Source organism: Littorina saxatilis, linkage group LG5, assembly GCF_037325665.1.
Source record: "Littorina saxatilis isolate snail1 linkage group LG5, US_GU_Lsax_2.0, whole genome shotgun sequence".
NCBI classification, from domain to species: domain Eukaryota; kingdom Metazoa; phylum Mollusca; class Gastropoda; order Littorinimorpha; family Littorinidae; genus Littorina; species Littorina saxatilis.
Genome location: NC_090249.1, coordinates 993,543 through 1,016,954, shown reverse-complemented (window position 1 = coordinate 1,016,954; position 23,412 = coordinate 993,543). Strand labels below are relative to the sequence as shown.

The following is a 23,412-nucleotide window of genomic DNA, read 5'->3' as shown; positions in this document are numbered from 1 at the left end:
GGCGTTGATAGAGGTGGTGACAAGGGTACATTGCTTTGTTACAGGCGTTGATAGAGGTGGTGACAAGGGTACATTGCTTTGTTACAGGCGTTGATAGAGGTGGTGACAAGCAGTGAAGGGCCTCTCTTCAACAGGACCATCATACTGCTGGGAGAAATGTTACACATGGTATACATTTATTCATGACTTTGTATTTTAACACCAGAGGTATCTCTGGGATTGTTAAGTCCTTTGTACTGGAAACTTGCATTCTCCCAGTAAGGTCATATATTGTACTACGTTGCAAGCCCCTGGAGCAATTTTTTGATTTGTACAATTAACAAGTGACATTTTGGTGTGCTAAGACAATGTCATTGACTCACTGACCACAAACCCTGTCAAGGATTTCCATCCCTCAAGATTGTGTTTCAATGGAGATGCAATCTTTACGGCGTATTATCTCTATTTGTCTTAAAATATGCCAAATGGACCAAACAGGGCGCAAAACTTTGTTAGTCAGGCAATCACACATGCAGTGAAGATTGAGAGTCCTTGATGCTATATTCATCAATAAGAACTTTGTTAGTCAGGCAATCACACATGCAGTGAAGATTGAGAGTCCTTGATGCTATATTCATCAATAACAACTTGAAATGTAATGTTGTTAGTCAGGCAATCACACATGCAGTGAAGATGGAGAGTCCTTGATGCTATATTCATCAATAACAACTTGAAATGTAATGTTGTTAGTCAGGCAATCACACATGCAGTGAAGATGGAGAGTCCTTGATGCTATATTCATCAATAACAACTTGAAATGTAATGTTGTTAGTCAGGCAATCACACATGCTGAAGACTCAAGAGTCATTGATGCTATATTCATCAATAACAACTTGAAATGTAATGTTGTTAGTCAGGCAATCACACATGCAGTGAAGATGGAGAGTCCTTGATGCTATATTCATCAATAACAACTTGAAATGTAATGTTGTTAGTCAGGCAATCACACATGCAGTGAAGATGGAGAGTCCTTGATGCTATATTCATCAATAACAACTTGAAATGTAATGTTGTTAGTCAGGCAATCACACATGCAGTGAAGATTGAGAGTCCTTGATGCTATATTCATCAATAACAACTTGAAATGTAATGTTGTTAGCCAGGCAATCACACATGCAGTGAAGATTGAGAGTCCTTGATGCTATATTCATCAATAACAACTTGAAATGTAATGTTGTTAGTCAGGCAATCACACATGCAGTGAAGATGGAGAGTCCTTGATGCTATATTCATCAATAACAACTTGAAATGTAATGTTGTTAGTCAGGCAATCACACATGCAGTGAAGATGGAGAGTCCTTGATGCTATATTCATCAATAACAACTTGAAATGTAATGTTGTTAGTCAGGCAATCACACATGCTGAAGACTCAAGAGTCCTTGATGCTATATTCATCAATAACAACTTGAAATGTAATGTTGTTAGTCAGGCAATCACACATGCAGTGAAGATGGAGAGTCCTTGATGCTATATTCATCAATAACAACTTGAAATGTAATGTTGTTAGTCAGGCAATCACACATGCAGTGAAGATGGAGAGTCCTTGATGCTATATTCATCAATAACAACTTGAAATGTAATGTTGTTAGTCAGGCAATCACACATGCAGTGAAGATTGAGAGTCCTTGATGCTATATTCATCAATAACAACTTGAAATGTAATGTTGTTAGCCAGGCAATCACACATGCAGTGAAGATTGAGAGTCCTTGATGCTATATTCATCAATAACAACTTGAAATGTAATGTTGTTAGTCAGGCAATCACACATGCAGTGAAGATGGAGAGTCCTTGATGCTATATTCATCAATAACAACTTTGTTAGTCAGGCAACATGCAGTGAAGATTGAGAGTCCTTGATGCTATATTCATCAATAACAACTTGAAATGTAATGTTGTTAGCCAGGCAATCACACATGCAGTGAAGATGGAGAGTCCTTGATGCTATATTCATCAATAACAACTTTGTTAGTCAGGCAATCACACATGCAGTGAAGATTGAGAGTCCTTGATGCTATATTCATCAATAACAACTTTGTTAGTCAGGCAATCACACATGCAGTGAAGATTGAGAGTCCTTGATGCTATATTCATCAATAACAACTTGAAATGTAATGTTGTTAGTCAGGCAATCACACATGCAGTGAAGATTGAGAGTCCTTGATGCTATATTCATCAATAACAACTTTGTTAGTCAGGCAATCACACATGCAGTGAAGATTGAGAGTCCTTGATGCTATATTCATCAATAACAACTTTGTTAGTCAGGCAATCACACATGCAGTGAAGATTGAGAGTCCTTGATGCTATATTCATCAATAACAACTTGAAATGTAATGTTGTTAGTCAGGCAATCACACATGCAGTGAAGATGGAGAGTCCTTGATGCTATATTCATCAATAACAACTTGAAATGTAATGTTGTTAGTCAGGCAATCTCACATGCAGTGAAGATTGAGAGTCCTTGATGCTATATTCATCAATAACAACTTGAAATGTAATGTTGTTTGTCTCGTCTTGGAACAGACCCATTGTGTTTGGCTAATATTCAAGGCGCTGTGGTAAACGCACTTGCCTCGGAAGCGAGAGGTTGCGAGTTCGACCCTGGGTCAGGGCGTTAGCAATTTTCTCCCCCCTTTCCTAACCTAGGTGGTGGGTTCAAGTGCTAGTCTTTCGGATGAGACAAAAAACCGAGGTCCCTTCGTTGTACACTACATTGGGGTGTGCACGTTAAAGATCCCACGATTGACAAAAGGGTCTTTCCTGGCAAAAATTGTATAGGCATAGATAAAAATGTCCACCAAATACCCGTGTGACTTGGAATAAAGGCTGTGAAAGGTGAATGCTCGCCCTAATAGGCTTGAGGTTTGCTGGCCGAAGTGAATGCGTGATATATTGTGTAAAAAATTCCATCTCACCCGGCAGAAATTAATATGTAAAGCGCATTGAGCATATATATGATTATGCGCTATAGCAAATGTCCATTATTATTATTATTATTATTATTAATTAAACAGCCAAAGTTTTAGCTGATTAAATAATTTTGGTGTGCATTAGGCTAATTTCCTGGGACGTTATTTTTCAGTCAAAATGGGAGTATAATTTTCTGGAATTTTCTTTGTCAGGCCAGAATCTTCATTGCCATTCAGTCCAGCACATAAGTCGGCCTGATTTTTTAGAATTTTCATTTTCAGGCCAACGTGTTGTTACCAGCTGAGTGCTACAGCCACAACCACTGCTTGCCAGTCTTGCTGACTATGGCTTCATCCACTGACTTGTCAGGGCCTCAGAGGCAGTGAGCAACTTTCATGTTTCTTATTCTTCATTATCAGTAAAGTTATTCCCTGAGAAGGATCATGATTTGGTTAATTTGGTAGCTTTTCAAATTGGTATACTTAAAGGCATAAATTCTGCAAATAGTGCATTGAACGATTTTGCTCTCAAACAAAAATCAGATTGAACCTGTAATTTGTAGTTGACATCTTGAGTGTCGGAGCAAATGTTTCACGCTGTCAAACATTGAAAACATTCACCACTGAGTTGATTTTTTGTGATTTTTGAGTCACTTGAGAAAAAGTGACTCTATGTAATCGGTCAGTGTTAGTCTGTCCGGCCGGTCGTCCGTAGACACCACCTTAACGTTGGACTTTTCTCGGAAACTATCAAAGCGATCGGGCTCATATTTTGTTTAGTCGTGACCTCCAATGACCTCTACACTTTAACGATGGTTTCGTTGACCTTTGACCTTTTTCAAGGTCACAGGTCAGCGTCAAAGGAAAAATTAGACATTTTATGACTTTTCTCGGAAACTATCAAAGCGATCGGGCTCATATTTTGTTTAGTCGTGACCTCCAATGACCTCTACACTTTAACGATGGTTTCGTTGACCTTTGACCTTTTTCAAGGTCACAGGTCAGCGTCAAAGGAAAAATTAGACATTTTATATCTTTGACAAAGTTCATCGGATGTGATTGAAACTTTGTAGGATTATTCTTTACATCAAAGTATTTACATCTGTAGCCTTTTACGAACGTTATCAGAAAAACAAGGGAGATAACTAGCCTTTTCTGTTCGGCAACACACAACTTAACGTTGGGCTTTTCTCGGAAACTATAAAAGTGACCGGGCTCAAATTTTATGTGAACGTGACTCATTGTGTTGTGAATAGCAATTTCTTCCTGTCCATCTGATGCCTCATATAATATTCAGAACTGCGAAAGTGACTCGATCGAGCGTTTGCTCTTCTTGTTTAAAGTTCAGTTTGCGGAATTTATGCCTCTCGGTATATGTGAGTGACAGGTCTAATCTTGACTTGCTTTGCACAGGGACTGAGAATGAATGGATGTATGAACAGCATTCACTCTGCACAGCAGGCAGAGTATATCTGAATTTGAAATTAAATTTTGAGACATTTCAGTGAAACGCAAACTGTCAGAAACAGACACAGACAGAGGCACACACTCACACACAAACACACACGCTTACACACTCACATGCACACACACTCACACACACACACACACACACACACACACACACACACACACACACACACACACACACACACACACACACACACACACAGTGTCACACACACACTAACACACACACTCACACTCACACACACACACACACACACAGTGTCACATTAACACTCACACTCACACACACACACACACACACACACACAGTGTCACACTAACATACACATACACACACACTCACACTCACTCTCACATACTCTCATACTCACATTCAGCATGTACACACGCTAAGTTTGAATCTCTAGCAGTGTGTCTCTCTCACTCTCTCTGTGCCTGTCTGTCTTTTTCCCCTCTCTCTGTGCCTGTCTGTCTCTCTCTCTCTCTCTGTGCCTGTCTGTCTTTTTCCCCTCTCTCTGTGCCTGTCTCTCTCACTCTCTCTGTGCCTGTCTGTCTTTTTCCCCTCTCTCTGTGCCTGTCTGTCTTTTTCCCCTCTCTCTGTGCCTGTCTGTCTTTTTCCCCTCTCTCTGTGCCTGTCTGTCTCTCTCACTCTCTCTGTGCCTGTCTGTCTTTTTCCCCTCTCTCTGTGCCTGTCTGTCTCTCTCACTCTCTCTGTGCCTGTCTGTCTTTTTCCCCTCTCTCTGTGCCTGTCTGTCTTTTTCCCCTCTCTCTGTGCCTGTCTGTCTCTCTCACTCTCTCTGTGCCTGTCTGTCTTTTTCCCCTCTCTCTGTGCCTGTCTGTCTTTTTCCCCTCTCTCCATCCCCGTCTACCCTTCTACATCAGTATCTACGTCCCTGTTTGTGTGCAGTCGAGCTTGCCTAGCAGTGAAACACCTGAACGAGTTACACAGTATGAAGAAACGAGGGCTGGTTCCAAGCAGCCTTTTCTTGGACCTGTTGCTGCAACACGCCGGCAAGTTCAAGGAGACGACAAATCGACACTGGTACTTTCGTCGGGACACTCTCCGATCGTACTACTACAGAAAGGTAGCTGTGGTTTTTATCATTCGGTGTGATAGTTTTTTTGAGTTTGTGTAAATGAGAAGCAAAAAGAGGGTTAGCACTGCTTTGTAGATGAAAGATGTTATTATTTTGTTTCATTTTGTTTTGTTTTGTCTGTTTATTAATTTGTCTTGTCCTGTCTCTGAAGTTTAGAGTTAAAATGGGCAAGTTTAGCAGAGAAAATGGAATGAATGCCCCGTGTGAAAGTTGGAACTGCTTACTGTACAAGGTTTTGACGGCGTCATTTTGTAAAATATTGTAATACCATCATTCATTTGTAAATAGCACCTTTTGTTTTGATTTTGTGGGGTTAGTTTTGGTTGTTTTAAATTTCTTGTTTTGATTTTGCTGTGTGTTTTTTGTGTGTGTTATTTTTGGGACAGTAAGTTTGTAGCAGCCAACTCTGGAGAGGAGCAACGTCGTTTGTGCCGAGACAGATTTGCCACAAGCAGATATAATCTTGAATAGTTCACATTAATAACAATAACAATAACAATAACAGCACTTTTTTGTCCATTAAAATATTACATAAAAATGGAAATTTTTCTTCGGCACACCCTGTCTGCCTGTAAACGATTATAACAACAATTGTATAGGACGACACACATAAAACATAAAACATAAAAGGGATACAATCAAATATGATATTGCACTATGTAAATTTACCCTCTCATATCACAGGAGTTGGGTTTCACAGCCGAGTAATCACATTACAAATATTTCCCACACACCTTCACATGCTTACCAACTTTACCATGTTTTTCTCCAAGATTGCCACTGCCAGTTTTCAGTGTGTTAAACAAACAAACAAAAGGTAAATCTTGTTGGGCGAGATTGGATAGAGAAAAATTGTCTAGATGGATAAGACACTTACTGTACCTATAAAGCCCCTTCCCCGAACACCCCCACCCCCAATTTCCTAGTGTCTGTACAGGGGCTGAATGCAAAGAATGATGGCATGTTTTGCTGTGTGAATGATTTATCCTTTCCAGACACAAGCTACAGATAGAAAATCGGCTTTTGGAACAAAAGAACAGGTATTAGCACTAGCATTTAACCCACCCTAAATTCCACCATTATTGCTCACTGCTTAAAATCACAGCACTGATTACATGTACATATTCCATTCCTGATATATTTTTTTTTTTTCCACACTTCTTACGGCCCCCCCCCCCCCCCCCCCCCCCCAACACCTTCCCTACCCTCTCTTCTCCTTCCAAGGCTGTCCCACCCACCTTTACACAAAAATGCAGCTTTTCAGTGAAGGTGAATTTTGACAGTCATTTCTGCATCAGACTATACTGGTCAGTTACCTTAATATTCAAAATATCTTTTCCCACCTGAATATTCTACCACCCCCACCTGATACGTTCCCATCGGCCACCCCACTCCACCATACCCCAGCTTTGTCAATCAGACCAGTGCGTTTGTCCCAAAGCAGCAATAGAGCTGTCTTGCCAAAAAAGGAACGTTATTTTCAAAATAACATTTTCTACTTAAATTATTATGGAAAATTCATTGGAGAAATGTTATTTTTATCCAGATATAGAATATTGAATCTGCACACTTGAATCTTTACAGAGTCGACAACCAACCAAGAGAATCGGTCAGATTGTTTGAAGATTTGATAAGCGTATTGACACCAAATTCAGCTCATGGAGGATGAGACGAAAAACCGAGGTCCCTTCGTGTACACTACATTGGGGTGTGCACGTTAAAGATCCCACGATTGACAAAAGGGTCTTTCCTGGCAAAATTGTATAGGCGTAGATAAAAATGTCCACCAAAATACCCGTGTGACCTGGAATAATAGGCCGTGAAAGGTGGATGCAGCGCCTAAAGGCAGTCGATCTACTGGCCGATGTGAATGCGTGATATATTGTGTAAAAAATTCCATCTCACACGGCATTAATAGGTAACATGCGCCTTGAGTCGCCTTGTGTGGTGAGATACGTGCGCGATATAAATCCTCGTAAATAAAATAAATAAACTGAGCACACCATGGCCATGATGATGAGTGTTTGACTTCCCCCCTTCCAGGCCAGAGTCTTAAAAGTTGTGGTCAGATTTTATTACTGATGATGAGTGTTTGACTTCCCCCCTTCCAGGCCAGAGTCTTAAAAGTTGTGGTCAGATTTTATTACTGATGATGAGTGTTTGACTTCCCCCCTTCCAGGCCAGAGTCTTAAAAGTTGTGGTCAGATTTTATTACTGATGATGAGTGTTTGACTTCCCCCCTTCCAGGCCAGAGTCTTAAAAGTTGTGGTCAGATTTTATTACTGATGATGAGTGTTTGACTTCCCCCCTTCCAGGCCAGAGTCTTAAAAGTTGTGGTCAGATTTTATTACTGATGATGAGTGTTTGACTTCCCCCCTTCCAGGCCAGAGTCTTAAAAGTTGTGGTCAGATTTTATTACTGATGATGAGTGTTTGACTTCCCCCCTTCCAGGCCAGAGTCTTAAAAGTTGTGGTCAGATTTTATTACTGATGATGAGTGTTTGACTTCCCCCCTTCCAGGCCAGAGTCTTAAAAGTTGTGGTCAGATTTTATTACTGATGATGAGTGTTTGACTTCCCCCCTTCCAGGCCAGAGTCTTAAAAGTTGTGGTCAGATTTTATTACTGATGATGAGTGTTTGACTTCCCCCCTTCCAGGCCAGAGTCTTAAAAGTTGTGGTCAGATTTTATTACTGATGATGAGTGTTTGACTTCCCCCCTTCCAGGCCAGAGTCTTAAAAGTTGTGGTCAGATTTTATTACTGATGATGAGTGTTTGACTTCCCCCCTTCCAGGCCAGAGTCTTAAAAGTTGTGGTCAGATTTTATTACTGATGATGAGTGTTTGACTTCCCCCCTTCCAGGCCAGAGTCTTAAAAGTTGTGGTCAGATTTTATTACTGATGATGAGTGTTTGACTTCCCCCCTTCCAGGCCAGAGTCTTAAAAGTTGTGGTCAGATTTTATTACTGATGATGAGTGTTTGACTTCCCCCCTTCCAGGCCAGAGTCTTAAAAGTTGTGGTCAGATTTTATTACTGATGATGAGTGTTTGACTTCCCCCCTTCCAGGCCAGAGTCTTAAAAGTTGTGGTCAGATTTTATTACTGATGATGAGTGTTTGACTTCCCCCCCTTCCAGGCCAGAGTCTTAAAAGTTGTGGTCAGATTTTATTACTGATTATGAGAAGAAGAAGAATAGAATAAAGGTTATGCCAAAATAATCATTTGAAAGAATTACTTACGAACCCAGTACTTTCATAAATCATCGTTTTTAATGCAGCATAAATCTGTTATGTTTTGTCCCGGAATAGCAATATTGCTGCTTCATAAAACATTTCTTGTGTGACATTTTCTAATGAACTAAACTAAATTATATAGAAGACAGCTGTGAATAATAAGAAAAACAAACATCTAACCGGAGTTTTGAATTTATAATAAACTTTAATATTTTACTACACATACAAGGAATTGCTTTACCTACTTCAAAGGAACATCACTTAATTGGATGTGAGGGTGTGCGTGCGTGTGTTTCTGTTATTTGCGTCATATATCTGTTTGCTTTGTGAGTAATGTCTGAAGCTAAAGTGTGCTCTGTTGTCTTAGTCTTGTTTCACTGTTCTGTCAGAAGAAATTCAGGTTTAATTTTCTTGAACAAACTCTTATTGTAATTCAATCAATTTGGATTTAGAATCAAACAGAATCAGTAATTGGTCAGATTACCAACGTTCAAATTTCTTGATGAACACCAGGCACATTAATATACGCTCAGCTAGTGACTAGCCTAGTCTCTGTTAGCTGTGATGGTCATTTGCAGGAAGTAACAAGTCGCATAAGGCGAAAATACAATATTTAGTCAAGTAGCTGTCGAACTCACAGAATGAAACTGAACGCAATGCCATTTTTCAGCAAGACCGTATACTCGTAGCATCGTCAGTCCACCGCTCATGGCTAAGGCAGTGAAATTGACAAGAAGAGCGGGGTAGTAGTTGCGCTAAGAAGGATAGCACGCTTTTCTGTACCTCTCTTTGTTTTAACTTTCTGAGCGTGTTTTTAATCCAAACATATCATATCTATATGTTTTTGGAATCAGGAACCGACAAGGAATAAGATGAAAGTGTTTTTAAATTGATTTCGACAATTTAATTTTGATAATAATTTTTATATATTTAATTTTCAGAGCTTGTTTTTAATCCGAATATAACATATTTATATGTTTTTGGAATCAGCAAATGATGGAGAATAAGATAAACGTAAATTTGGATCGTTTTATAAATTTTTATTTTTTTTTACATTTTTCCGATTTTTAATGACCAAAGTCATTAATTAATTTTTAAGCCACCAAGCTGAAATGCAATACCGAAGTCCGGGCTTCGTCGAAGATTACTTGACCAAAATTTGAACCAATTTGGTTGAAAAATGAGGGCGTGACAGTGCCGCCTCAACTTTCACGAAAAGCCGGATATGACGTCATCAAAGACATTTATCAAAAAAATGAAAAAAACGTTCGGGGATTTCATACCCAGGAACTCTCATGTCAAATTTCATAAAGATCGGTCCAGTAGTTTAGTCTGAATCGCTCTACACACACACACACAGACAGACACACACACACACACACACGCACATACACCACGACCCTCGTTTCGATTCCCCCTCGATGTTAAAATATTTAGTCAAAACTTGACTAAATATAAAAACAGAATGTCAGCAAAAACACTGAAACAATGCAAAGAGATGTCTATCGCATATGACATAAATTGATGTTGGCAGGTTTCACAGTATTGTGTTCAGCAATTTACTATTTACACACTCAAATTCTACAAAATAAATGTTGGCACACAATTCAAAGGACATGTTTTTCCAACAAAGTGAGTTTGTTACAACTAAAAACATTAATTTTTTTTATAGTCCTGGTCCTTATTTATATCTAAAAACCAGGCGCAAAGCGGCATACCCTGAAAACGCTAAAAAGCAATACGGTCATCCTATGCATGCATATAGCTCATATAGCCAAAACCGTTGAAGATAGAAAGACATTTATTGAACAAAAAATATGCAACACATCATTCTGAACAAGTTTTGTTCTTGTATGTATATCAAAATATTGATCTTCAAATGAATGGTTTGAAAAAATACGACTTCCGGCAGACCTAGACCGTTCAAACCATTCCATGGCCATCAATATTTTCATATACATGTAAGAACAAAACGTGTTAAGACTGGTGTTGTGCATCTAGTTTGTTCAATAAATGTCTTTCTATCTTCAATGGTTTTGGCTAGATGAGGTAACAAGAGAAGGATATGGGCATTGGAATTACGTCAACATTTCGAGCATTGTCACAGATGAAAAATTATCTGCAGGGTGCTCCTGATTAACAAACCGAGCAAAACTGAAAATTATTGAAGAGAAGACATGTCTGAACAGTTTATAAAGAGACAAGTTTGCAATCATTTGTAAACACCATTATTGAGTCACTTGAGAAAAAGTGACTCTATGTAATCGGTCAGTGTTAGTCTGTCCGGCCGGCCGTCCGGCCGGCCGTCCGGCCGGCCGTCCGGCCGGCCGTCCGTAGACACCACCTTAACGTTGGACTTTTCTCGGAAACTATCAAAGCGATCGGGCTCATATTTTGTTTAGTCGTGACCTCCAATGACCTCTACACTTTAACGATGGTTTCGTTGACCTTTGACCTTTTTCAAGGTCACAGGTCAGCGTCAAAGGAAAAATTAGACATTTTATATCTTTTCTCGGAAACTATCAAAGCGATCGGGCTCATATTTTGTTTAGTCGTGACCTCCAATGACCTCTACACTTTAACGATGGTTTCGTTGACCTTTGACCTTTTTCAAGGTCACAGGTCAGCGTCAAAGGAAAAATTAGACATTTTATATCTTTTCTCGGAAACTATCAAAGCGATCGGGCTCATATTTTGTTTAGTCGTGACCTCCAATGACCTCTACACTTTAATGATGGTTTCGTTGACCTTTGACCTTTTTCAAGGTCACAGGTCAGCGTCAAAGGAAAAATTAGACATTTTATATCTTTGACAAAGTTCATCGGATGTGATTGAAACTTTGTAGGATTATTCTTTACATCAAAGTATTTACATCTGTAGCCTTTTACGAACGTTATCAGAAAAACAAGGGAGATAACTAGCCTTTTCTGTTTGGCAACACACAACTTAACGTTGGGCTTTTCTTGGAAACTATAAAAGTGACCGGGCTCAAATTTTATGTGAACGTGACTCATTGTGTTGTGAATAGCAATTTCTTCCTGTCCATCTGATGCCTCATATAATATTCAGAACTGCGAAAGTGACTCGATCGAGCGTTTGCTCTTCTTGTTGTATGGAGGAGTAACTGTTCCCCTACCCCCTAAGAAGGTATTTCTGTCCGTCAACCACGTGAGCGATCGCCACAAATCGAGGCATCACTCGCATTTCAGTTTGGACACACCGGCTGATTGCAAATGCACAGTACGTGTTTCGACACTGAAACGTGACGATTGAGCGTCAAAATAGTTTCTTAAAACAGTCGAAAATGGAGTTAAATGTGACTTCAACACTCAGTGGCGATCGCTAGAGTGGCGATTGTTACTAGACGGACACTAGAAAACCTCAGAAAATGTAATTACTTTGCGATTTTTTTAACTGAAAAACTGTTGCGGTCTTTTTCTGTCGAGCGCGAGCGTCAACGTAAAACAACGTGAGGTCACTTCCTCCCCAAACGGTTAGTTTTTGAATGAAAAGAAAAAAGTGGCGATCGTTACATTGTTTAGACGGACTGGATCGCAACTTTGAAACTCGGGTCACCGTGCGTCGATCAAGGGCAAATTGACCTCGGCAACATTATAACTCACGTCAAGGGTGCACAAACTTGTATTTACAGTACAGTAAAACCTGAGTCTAGCGGACCCTTGTTGTAACGGCCACCTGCTACATACGGACAGTTTATCATGACACGAACACGATTTCAACAATAACTAACCTTTAACGGGCGGACACCTGCCACTTACGGACGCGGACACGATTTTTCGGACCGTAGGAAGTGTAAACACTGTCACAAACGGACACAACGTACATAAAAACGCAACTTCGAAAACTCGACTGTTATGCAGACAGTGCTCGGCAGCCGTAGCCGTAGCACAAATGGTTGTTGATTGGTTGTCCTGTCCCTTTTCTGACCAATCAGTGGCTTGTTTAGATGGAGACCCACTTTCGCTCACTCACTTTCGCTTTTCCGCATTGTGGATACAGTCACAATCAAAAGCAACAGTAGACTACTGTGTTTGAAAATGGAATCTCCAGCAGGAAAAAGAAAAGCGTTGACTTTAGAGCAGCGTGTCGCTGCCTTGAAAAAACTAGATAGCGGCCAATCATGCCAAGATGTGGCGAAGGAGATGGGATGTGGTAAAACACAGATCGCGAGGATCAAATCGGAAAAAGAAGACGTGATGATCTCTCTCTCTTTGTAAGCAATCGTTCGAAGGAAACAATAGTTAACACAGCTAAATTTTTGTTCCATGCATTTATGCTGAGACTAGAAAAACTGAATGAAACAAGAGCTGACCCAATTTGGTCGAGACACACTGCGGAATTTCCCGTTGAATGACTGATGAAGAGTCAGCTATTTTTAGCTTTGTGACGTCCGACTTGCGTAAGTTTGAATGCACAGTGTGTGTAGGGAACGGGTGGGGGGGGATGTTGTTGTTGTTGTTGTTGTTTGCTACATGTATCATTTGTTTACTCACATTTTCAGTGAGTCTCATGTTCAATCCAATAAATACATACTACAGGACTGACAAAAAGTGTCTTGTTCATTTTACGTGCTCTTTGTAAAATATTGCCCCGGCCCCTCCACCTGTGAAGAAGGGACACCTGTCTAATAGGGACACTATTACCATTCCCCAAGGGTGTCCGTTACAGACAGGTTTTACTGTATACAAAATTAGGTAAACTTGTGTTTTTGTCCTGTGAAATCACAATTAGTTTCGATGCTCTTGATATCGCTATGCGGACGGACAGATCCGAATCCCCATACATTTTTTTTGCGGAGCTAGTATAAGTTAGAATTTGTGTTATGGATATCGATTGTTGTTGAAAAACAATCATTTCAATGTGTTCTGGCACTCTCAACCACCACAGCATTGATACTTGTGCATGTATGTGTTGGAATTTAGTTCTTTGTTTAGTGATGCTGTGGCAAAAGTAAATTCATCCGTCCGTATTTTGACGATCGCCACCATTCACACGCGCATAAATAAACACATTATCAAAAATTTCAACTTTTATTTTCAAAAAAGTATTTAAACAACAACTAGTTTGCATGTTAATACAACAAATACAGCAGATTCTCACAGATATGGATTTAAAAGACTAAGCAAATCTGAGACTATCAAAATGGCCTAATACCATGAAACCTGCCTGTTGGAATTTTTCTGGGATGCATTAGTCAATTCCAAACACTGCTTTTGGGAGGGAAATAAAACTTTTGTGACTTTCCTGTTCATCAGTCAAGCAACAAGAAGGAAAAATATATGTGAAGGAATAAAGCAGGAGCAGAGTGATAGGATAGTGATACGGACACCCATTTCTTGGGACTTGGCCCTTGCAGGAAGGTGTGCTGAAAGGAGTAGGGAACAGATTTACACAATCATTTCGACCTTGTTGTAATCGCATGAAGCAGGATAGACTTTGGTGAGAGATTGAATTACAATAACATTGACAGGCTTACGTTTGAAACTTTGAGGTCATATTCATCGTGGATTGACGCCTTCTCAAAGCCTAATTGAAGCCCTATGTCGTTTTGCTCCGCCTGGCTTCAATAAGGCTTTGGTTGGGCATCAATGGATGATGATAATCTCAAAGTTTCAAATGGAAGCCTATCATAGTGTAAATGTTCCCTGTCCAGAATAATGACACACAAGTTAGGCCTAAAAAAAAAATAGGTGTGGTTACGGTAACCCGACCTACCCTATTTTTAGGGGCCGATCCTATAACTTTTTATTACATTTGTCAAAAAAAAAAAAAAAAAAAAAAAACGAGTGCAAAAAACGCAATGAAAGCGAAATCGCCCGTGTCGCACACTTATTTCCCTGTCAAGTAGGTTTAATTTGTACACATTAAAAAAAAAAAAGTGATTGCCTACCTACCTACCCTATTTTTTTTGGCAATGTTACCGTAACCACACCTATTTTTTTTTTGGCCTTACAGACCCTTTCATTCCTTGGTTTGTTCGTTTGTTCAATGTCCATTCTTTCTCATCACCTGACTTATCTTTCGTTTTGTTGAAACATTAATTCATTCAGTTTTGTTTTGTTTTTACAGGTACACGATTCCTATTTTTTCTCCATGTTATTATTCATTGACCTGCTTTTTATTTCTGTACATTACTATCAGTATTCATTAGTGTGTTTGTTAATATTTTCTTTTTTTCTCTCTCCTTTTTGTTGATAACTGTATGAAGAGAATGTGTTTTTTCCCTTTGTTTCTCTCACGTTAGCAATGCCCAAGCAAGCTGCAAGCAAAACTCAGCCACCTGTCGGTAGGGCTTCTTCTTTCCTTTTGCCACTTTTCTGTGTCTCAACGGCTTGCGTCTACCTTGTTGTTGTTTATTTCTTCTTCTGGTACCAGTGTATATATTATCACATTTGTCAGCCCACAGAATGTATGTATCTCCACAGCACAAGCATGGCAGGTTGTGGGGTACCACAGGTGCAGTGTAACAGATGTAGCAGTGTTGACAGATGTAGCAGTGTAACAGATGTAGCAGTGTTGACAGAGTCAAAACAACCCGCTTCAGCTTGTAATGGATGACCCACAATTAGTGTTCCATAATGGGTGATACTAAGTGTCACCTCTATGTAACACGCTTTAGCGCTGTTTGTGACTTTGTCATTAAAACTGTTGGATTCAATGGAGCCCCAAAAGCGATTGCCAAGAACAGCACACACAAAATGTCATTAAAACAGTTGGATTCAGTGAAGCCCCAAAAGTAATTGCCAAGAACAGCACACACAGAAATATTGCTTGTATTTTTGACTAAAATATGACATTTCATTTAGAATTCTTATTATTTACAATTGAACGGCCCCACTCTTTTATATATATAAAGTCTCGGCCAGCCAGCTAAATATCAAACTATGAGTTATAAACGGCCTCTGACATCGCATGGCTAAAATAAAAGAAGAGAAATCCAGTGTTCAGTCAATACATACAGCTTTAATTGACATCACAAAGTACATGTTGTGTCAAATTAAACTAGCGACTGCCAGCACTAGCTTGTGAAGAAGATGCTTTGCATCACCCATCGTGTGAACTTTCATTGATGGAAAACCTATTACGGATGGAACCTGTTTTATTTGACCCCTATCAGCTCTAGTTGCAGCAATGTTGTGATTTATCGTAAGAAGAAGAAAAATCCTGAGGTTTGCTGGTAAGCAAGTTCAGTAGAAGTTTGTTGTGCTTGAATATTAATAGGTGTTTTAAAATGATTAAGATAGTGTGCAAGATTTTCCCACACTTTTGGTGGGCTTTCACGGGAGGGAGTAGAAAATGCAAGCTTGAATTAACATGGATGTTGGATAACACGCAGAGTCCGGGGGCGTATTGAGAGGAGGTGGACATACCTGATAATAATGTGTTGTACATGTGTGTCGTCTAGGTTTTTGTTCTGTGGCTTTTTGTGTTGTACAGCATTTTTGATCTCCCTTTTATCTTCGCCTAGCTGTCTTACCTCGATGAGGCCTTGACCAGGGCAAAGCACTGTGCATTGGAGAAACTCATCATGTGCTCAATGAAGAGTAGACATGATGTGGATTTTGATCTTTTCAGCTAGATGTTGTAAACCCTGATATAGTACGAAAGCGTTTGAGACTGCTCTGTCTGTCCTGCCAAGAAAAAACTTTGTGTACCAGAAACCAGTGTTGTGATATATGGAATGCGAACTAGCTCTGTGGAATGCCGAGTATGAAAGGCTGTGCAAAGTCAGGATAACTAAGACCTGACACGCTTCAAAATACACTTGAAAAAAGTGAATACTTGCATTATTCTTGCTTGATTGCGTTCGAGTAACCATTGATTAATTTTCTATTTCATTTTTTGTTTGTTCCCGTATATATTATCTAGCTTGAGCTCAGATTCAATACTTGTAAAAGGATATTCTTGCTCGTTACAAATAGTTTCCTGTCTCTTTAATCTTTGTGGCATCTTGGTATACATATTTGTAATTTGTAGAAATATCAGAAAGAAGTAATGGTTCAATTAGCAAAACCATAAATTGCACTGAAATTTATAAAAGGAAACTAGTTTTGTACATTTTTTCATTTTTGGGGGGGTTAGAGTTTAAAATTCACAATTACAAAAGGTAAGCTCAGTTACAGGGAAGGAACAATAACTCAGCAGTGTCCTTGAAAAACTTTACTTTTATGCCATATCAGAATTACAGTGTCATTCGTTTATGTAAGATCTTGTCGCAAACAATGTTATTTGCTTGTACTAAGTGTGCTTTACCCATCAGGGAAAAGCTAACATTTTGCAAACTTAACCATGCATTATTCTTTTTCCTATAATTATACCATGTCTTTTTTTGCTATGATGTTACTTTTGTAATGCAGAGACTTGTAAGGTCAATAATGATCCTTTGAATCTGGTGTATTTTACTTTTTACTTTTTTTGTAAAGAGAGGTTTTAGAAATGGATGATTGAATTATGCTCTTACTTACATGTTTTATTGGAGATTTTAGTTACTTGCAGTCCCCCCGCGGGTTAGGGGGAAGAATTTACCCGATGCTCCCCAGCATGTCGTAAGAGGCGACTAACGGATTCTGTTTCTCCTTTTACCCTTGTTAAGTGTTTCTTGTATAGAATATAGTCAATTTTTGTAAAGATTTTAGTCAAGCAGTATGTAAGAAATGTTAAGTCCTTTGTACTGGAAACTTGCATTCTCCCAGTAAGGTAATATATTGTACTACGTTGCAAGCCCCTGGAGCAAATTTTTTATTAGTGCTTTTGTGAACAAGAAACAATTGACAAGTGGCTCTATCCCATCTCCCCCCTTTCCCCGTCGCGATATAACCTTCGTGGTTGAAAATGACGTAAAACACCAAATAAAAAATAAAGAAAGTTACTTGCAGCGTGCTTTTTCTGACTATCTTCCAACATCACATTTTCCCACTTTTTAACAAAAACAAAAAGAAGAAGAATGCAAATCCACTTTATTAAATCAGTTACCGTAGTCCTTTTTTTGTCCCGTATCACATTTTATGTTAATGTTGTTACTTTCTTTTGAATTTTTGTTTTCTAGTATTGTTTGAATGACAAAATATTCTTTTAACACAAAATTATGAACAGGGTTGTATTTTAGCTGTTAACCTTGTGAGTCATGTAAGCACAGCCTTTATAATCACCTGTTGATGTTATATTAAAATGCATAATGTTGTAAAACAATTTTGTTGACAAGATTGCTACCAAAAAAGAAAGGAAAAAAAAAGAGACAGACAAAAAGGAAACATTGTTTAACAAAAAGGAAGTAAATAATAAGATAAAAACAAAATATTGTTGCACAGATTTTTTTTGAAAGAGGTTACAAGTCCAAGACTTAAACCCTATTTGTGACCCTCCACCACGAAATGAGTCGCATGTCACCTCGCGCGGTTCTGCGCTAGGCTTAATATAAGTCCGGGGAGTGTCTGGTAACAGTGTGAGGGTCACCTTAGTCACAGGCTTATAACTCAAACAGTTTTTGCTCTTTTCTAAAACGGTTTTCACCACTGGATAGAGCATAAAAACTCTTTAGGAAAATGTAAAAATATGAAAATCATGCAAAGGTGACATGCGACTCATTTCGTGGTGGAGGGTCACATTTGGTTTCAACACAAGCATGATGGTAGATGACTGCATTTTCCTGGCAAATTTATGTTGGTGATGAAGACTTTTTGAGCGTGTTTCAGATGCCTAACGATGACAACACACAGCATGCCGTGCGAGACTCACAGGTCAACACCACCAAGGAAAACTACAACTGGGACTGGGATCTCATCGGGTCAATACTCAAGGTCTGTATTTGTCTTTCTTTTCTGCTTTTGTCCATGTAGTAATGGGAAATAAAGGAGTTTGAGTGCATTTTGTCCATGTAGTAATGGGAAATAAAGGAGTTTGAGTGCATTTTGTCCATGTAGTAATGGGAAATAAAGGAGTTTGAGTGCATTTTGTCCATGTAGTAATGGGAAATAAAGGAGTTTGAGTGCATTTTGTCCATGTAGTAATGGGAAATAAAGGAGTTTGTCCATGTAGTAATGGGAAATAAAGGAGTTTGAGTGCATTTTAGAAGACCACTTGGGTAAAAAACAAAATGTGTTTTACTTACTCCACAATAGCGTTCAAAAAACAAGTATCAGTTGAAGGTTGTTTTACATACAAACAATATGATTTAAATTTAAGGGCAGGCACTGGTGTTAAAAGTGATTTTTTTTGTTTCATAAGTATTGGGTCAAAAATGTTTGCACAATTAAAGAACTCGGTCCATCTCCTGAGAAAATGAAAAAAAAAAAAATTTGATCACCGGTTGCCTTGGTAGCAATCCAAGATGGCCGCCAAACTGCCACTTTTTAAAACCCAGTTGCTGTTACTAACGGCGCGAAATCCGTAAACGGAAATTCCCGTTGTCCGCGGTATGAACTGATCGTAGCAAAGAAAAGACAACTCATTCCAGTCATGTTAACGTGACCACCGTTGACGATGTGTTTGACTCGCAGTCACCTCTCAAACATACGCATTTTTTTGCTGCTTTGTGTTTGTTCAATACACAATTGCATACACATTGTTCATTTAGCCGTTCATGATTAATTCTGATCTAAAATCAGTACATCAGGGTAACCAGAAGAGGTTCAAAATCCAGAATCAGAAAGAAAACAGAAATGACCAGGGAACAAAAAAATCACTTTTTTCACTGTGGTGTCATGTGAAAACAGGATTTCTGAGTAAATGTGTACGGTACAAGTAGCATGCACTACTGGCTTTTCTGTACAGACGTTGCTGTGAGTTATAAATCACACGGATATTACTTGATCTCTAGATTTCTCTCTGTATTCCCTTTTGGGTAGCTCAAACAAGTACTTGGAAAATGTTTGCAGACTACGTTATTTTCATTTCAGCAAGCTTAGTTAAACCTCTTTCAAAGGTAGTTCTTTGTCTTTTCAGTGGCCTGATGACCGACTGAGAAAAATGGAAGACCAGATTTACATCAGGTAACAAGGAGCGTATGTCTCTGTCTGTCTACTTGCAAAGATTGACAAAGGCTCACATTCTAGAAATTGCATGTCATAAATAAACTTCCCCCGAAATGGGCATATGGCTGTCTAAATACTAGGGTTATAACAGTCATACGTAAAAACCCACTCATGCAAAATCCACAAGTGTATGTGGGAGTTTTAGCCCATGAACCCAGAAGAAGAGCAACAACCAAAATCTAAAACTCTGTGGATCCCAGATTGTGAGACAGGGAAAAGGTGTGGTGATTGGCACAATCAACCGATGGGGAAGTCATGGCTTTCCACAAAGAACATTGACAACCATAAAAACACTACAACAAAATCAGAAAGGAAAGGTCAAAGGTCTTTTTCTCAAATTATATACCAGTACTTTCATTGTATTCAAATCTAAATGAAACTTATTCAAGGTTTGGTTTGACAAACCATGATGCCAATTTCTTATGTGCTGATACATGGGAAGGGGTGGAGGGGTGAGCTGTCTTTTTGCATTGTCGTTTGGTTTGTTGGTGCAGGTTTTTGCTACGGGTGGTGTTCTTCTTGAAACCCATGTGCTGATATGGGGGGGAGGGGGGGGGATAAGGGAGGGAGGGAGGGAGATAGGGGGATGAGCTGTCTTTCTAACTGTTTTGGTATGATTTGTTGGGGCAGGTTTTTGCGACGGGTGGTGTTCTACTTCAAGCCCACCAACCACCTGTTCTCCCACATGGACCTGAACGCAGAAAGCGGCCCCTCTGTGTGTCTGGTGGCATGTCAGCTTGTGGATTTTCTTGTCAACGAAACCATCACGGCAGTTAGTTATCAATTATTTTGTCCCAAAACTTGTTCACTGTAAAGTCTGTGGGGGGTGGATTTTTTTTCAGAAATAACTGGTGCAAATCCTGCCCAGGAAAATTGAGCAAATTGTTTCGCCTCAATAATGTGACAGAAAAATTTTAAACAATATCTAGAATTTAGTTTTGGTAGCACTTTGGCATTGAAGTCTTTGAAATAGGAAGACAAACAAGTAAAACGATTAAAATTACTAGCAACACATTTTGTTGTTGTTGTGGTAAGCTTCAAGCATAGGACCATGAAAGTTTGCTCTTCTATTTCTCAAATGTTGGAGAAAAATATACACAAAAGTGAGAATAAAATGGAAATGAAACTACGCTGCATAGCAGAACTTGAATCACTGATATATATATATATATATATATATATATAACATCAGAAATTGTGAAAGAAACAATTGAAAGTCAGCAGAGACTTTCTTCCGAGATTTGTTAAAATCTCTTAGCAGAGATAGAGAGAGAGAGAGAAATAAGTATCCCTTCACAGACAGCCTATTGGGAGCATCAGACCCTCCTCAAGGGGGACCGAGATTTACAGAGCAAAGTCCCTTTGTGGGGGACGTATCGCAAGGTAATCTAGTCCTGAGGAGGACCATTGTATTTGTACCTAGACCAGACACGTGTTTCGACACTTTTGTGTCTCATCAGTGGTCAGGTGGTATATATATATGACTGTGCAGTAAAAATTGGTTGATTGTGTTTGTTTCAGGAAGAGGTGCAGAAGCTTGCCACAGAGCTTTTGAGTGATATCAACCTCTGTTTGAATGAGGTGAGAGCGTGCTTCACATAATGTGCACTGTAAGCTTGTAAAAACATCTGTCATTCTGTGCATTTGTTGCGTAAGTTATTAGAGTATGAAGTCAAAATCTCAAATCTGGTTTTTTTGGTGACGAATTAAGTGTTCATTTCTGAGGAGTGTAAGTTGCAATGTAGATTCTTCTTTGTGTTCTGAAACCAGTTATCACAGGTGAAAGTGGCTATTTTGAAATTGTGAAGACAGTCCCAGGATGTTAGGGTTGTAGCTTGCTGGAAAAGGCTCAGTTTGTTTGAAACCCCTCTGTGCTTTCATTCACCTAACACTACCGACAAAGGTTGCCACCTAACACTACCGACAAAGGTTGCCACCTAACACTACCGACAAAGGTTGCCACCTGACACTACCGACAAAGGTTGCCACCTAACACCTAACAAAGGTTGCCTTCCGACAAAAAGTCTACCTCTTACAAGCCCTACACTTGATATTCTTTTTGTGGTCACCCTTTGTCTTCCATGGTATGTTATGCTTGCTGTAGTTCTTAAAGGAAGATTGCCATCCCTTTGGACAGGGGGTAGCTCAGGTGGTAGAGCACTGGACTTATGATCCTAGGGTCACAGGTTCGAACCCGGGCCAGGACGGACACGGGTCAACTTTTTGTGCAGACCCAGAGACGGTATCCATGTCCCACCCCCGTGCCACCGTAAAGACCTCAGTCATTGTGCCATAAGTGCAGGTGGCTGATTACACCTACACACGCCCACACCTGTGTAGCGCTACCCTCTTGCTGCTAGTTTTCCACTTGGAGGAAACGACCCGAATTTCCCAGTGATGGGACAATAAAGTAATAAAAATGGTATGTTATGCTTGCTGTAGTTTTGAAAGGAAGATTGCCATCCCTGTTGACAGGTGGCGACAAATGACGTGGTGCCAGAGTCAGTGTTTGGATCGCAGAGTCTGTACAACACCATGGCCATGCACTACTTCGTCATCATCGGTCACTTCTCCAACACAAAGGCAGGCGTCGTCCTTCTGGAAAAAACCGGCATCTTTCAGAGGTGAGGCTTAATATGATAAATGTATTTTAACACCCTAACGGTTAAACCATTAAGGGCATGTTCCCGGGTGTTACCCCGACTTCAGATGATTTAAAAAAACAAAAACAAATTATAAGTAAAACGGGCCACCGCGGTTTTGCTGTCGTGCTCGAGCTCCTACCACCAAGGCACCAGAACTGGAGGTTGGTGTCAACAGGTGAGGCTTCAGCATTGTTGATGTGAAATACTCATGGTCATGATGTGTATTTGTTCAGCATTTTTACTTAGTTTGTTTAATTGTCAACAATAGGTTGACGGTGAACAGAAACAATGCTTAGTGCTTAACGTTAACATACCTTTTCACAAACCCAATTTTGAACGAGTGCATGAATGTTTGTGTATGTGATTCTTAAAGTGGAATAAATAGATAACTGTTCAAAATCAAACGATTTTGGGCAAAATTCGAACAGACCCAAGCTTGTAGCTGCTTGGGGTATAAACATTTTTGGCCTAGGTTTTGATGAACATGGGGACTACAGTGGACCCCCTCCCCCCCCCCCCCACTCACCCCCCCCCCCCCCCACTCACCCCCCCCCCCCCCGCCCCTTTAAGACCTCAAACAATCTGAGAAAATCAGGTCTTAAAAAGGAGGGAGTCTTAAATTGGGGGTGAACTTACAGATGCAATGAAGAGAAAAGTGAAAACTCAAGGTCTTAAAATGGGGGGTCTTGGAAGGGAGGTTCCAGTGTGGTTGAAGACCATCCATCACAAGTGACATCCAAGTAAGACATAGGCCCCGCCCACCTCGTCACGAGTGCCTGTGGTTGAAGACCATCCATCACAAGTGACATCCAAGTAAGACATAGGCCCCGCCCACCTCGTCACGAGTGCCTGTGGTCGAAGACCGTCCATCACAAGTGACATCCAAGTAAGACATAGGCCCCGCCCACCTCGTCACGAGTGCCTGTGGTCGAAGACCGTCCATCACAAGTGACATCCAAGTAAGACATAG

At 39.8% G+C, this 23,412-nt stretch overlaps 2 protein-coding genes across 2 annotated transcripts in view; one reads left to right on the top strand and one right to left on the bottom strand.

The window, feature by feature from the left end:
• LOC138966022 (uncharacterized) overlaps positions 1 to 23,412 on the bottom strand; it is a 229,867-nt gene that overhangs the window by 10,687 nt on the left and 195,768 nt on the right. The gene's annotated exons all lie outside the window — the stretch shown is intronic.
• Positions 1 to 23,412, top strand: part of LOC138966017 (rapamycin-insensitive companion of mTOR-like) — an 83,358-nt gene that overhangs the window by 16,842 nt on the left and 43,104 nt on the right. The window contains exons 13-20 of the mRNA XM_070338107.1: positions 88 to 168; positions 3,233 to 3,333; positions 5,328 to 5,505; positions 18,460 to 18,564; positions 19,709 to 19,755; positions 20,428 to 20,569; positions 21,319 to 21,378; positions 22,273 to 22,421. Of these exons, the coding sequence (XP_070194208.1) occupies positions 88 to 168; positions 3,233 to 3,333; positions 5,328 to 5,505; positions 18,460 to 18,564; positions 19,709 to 19,755; positions 20,428 to 20,569; positions 21,319 to 21,378; positions 22,273 to 22,421 (863 nt within the window). The remainder of the gene's footprint in view (positions 1 to 87; positions 169 to 3,232; positions 3,334 to 5,327; positions 5,506 to 18,459; positions 18,565 to 19,708; positions 19,756 to 20,427; positions 20,570 to 21,318; positions 21,379 to 22,272; positions 22,422 to 23,412) is intronic.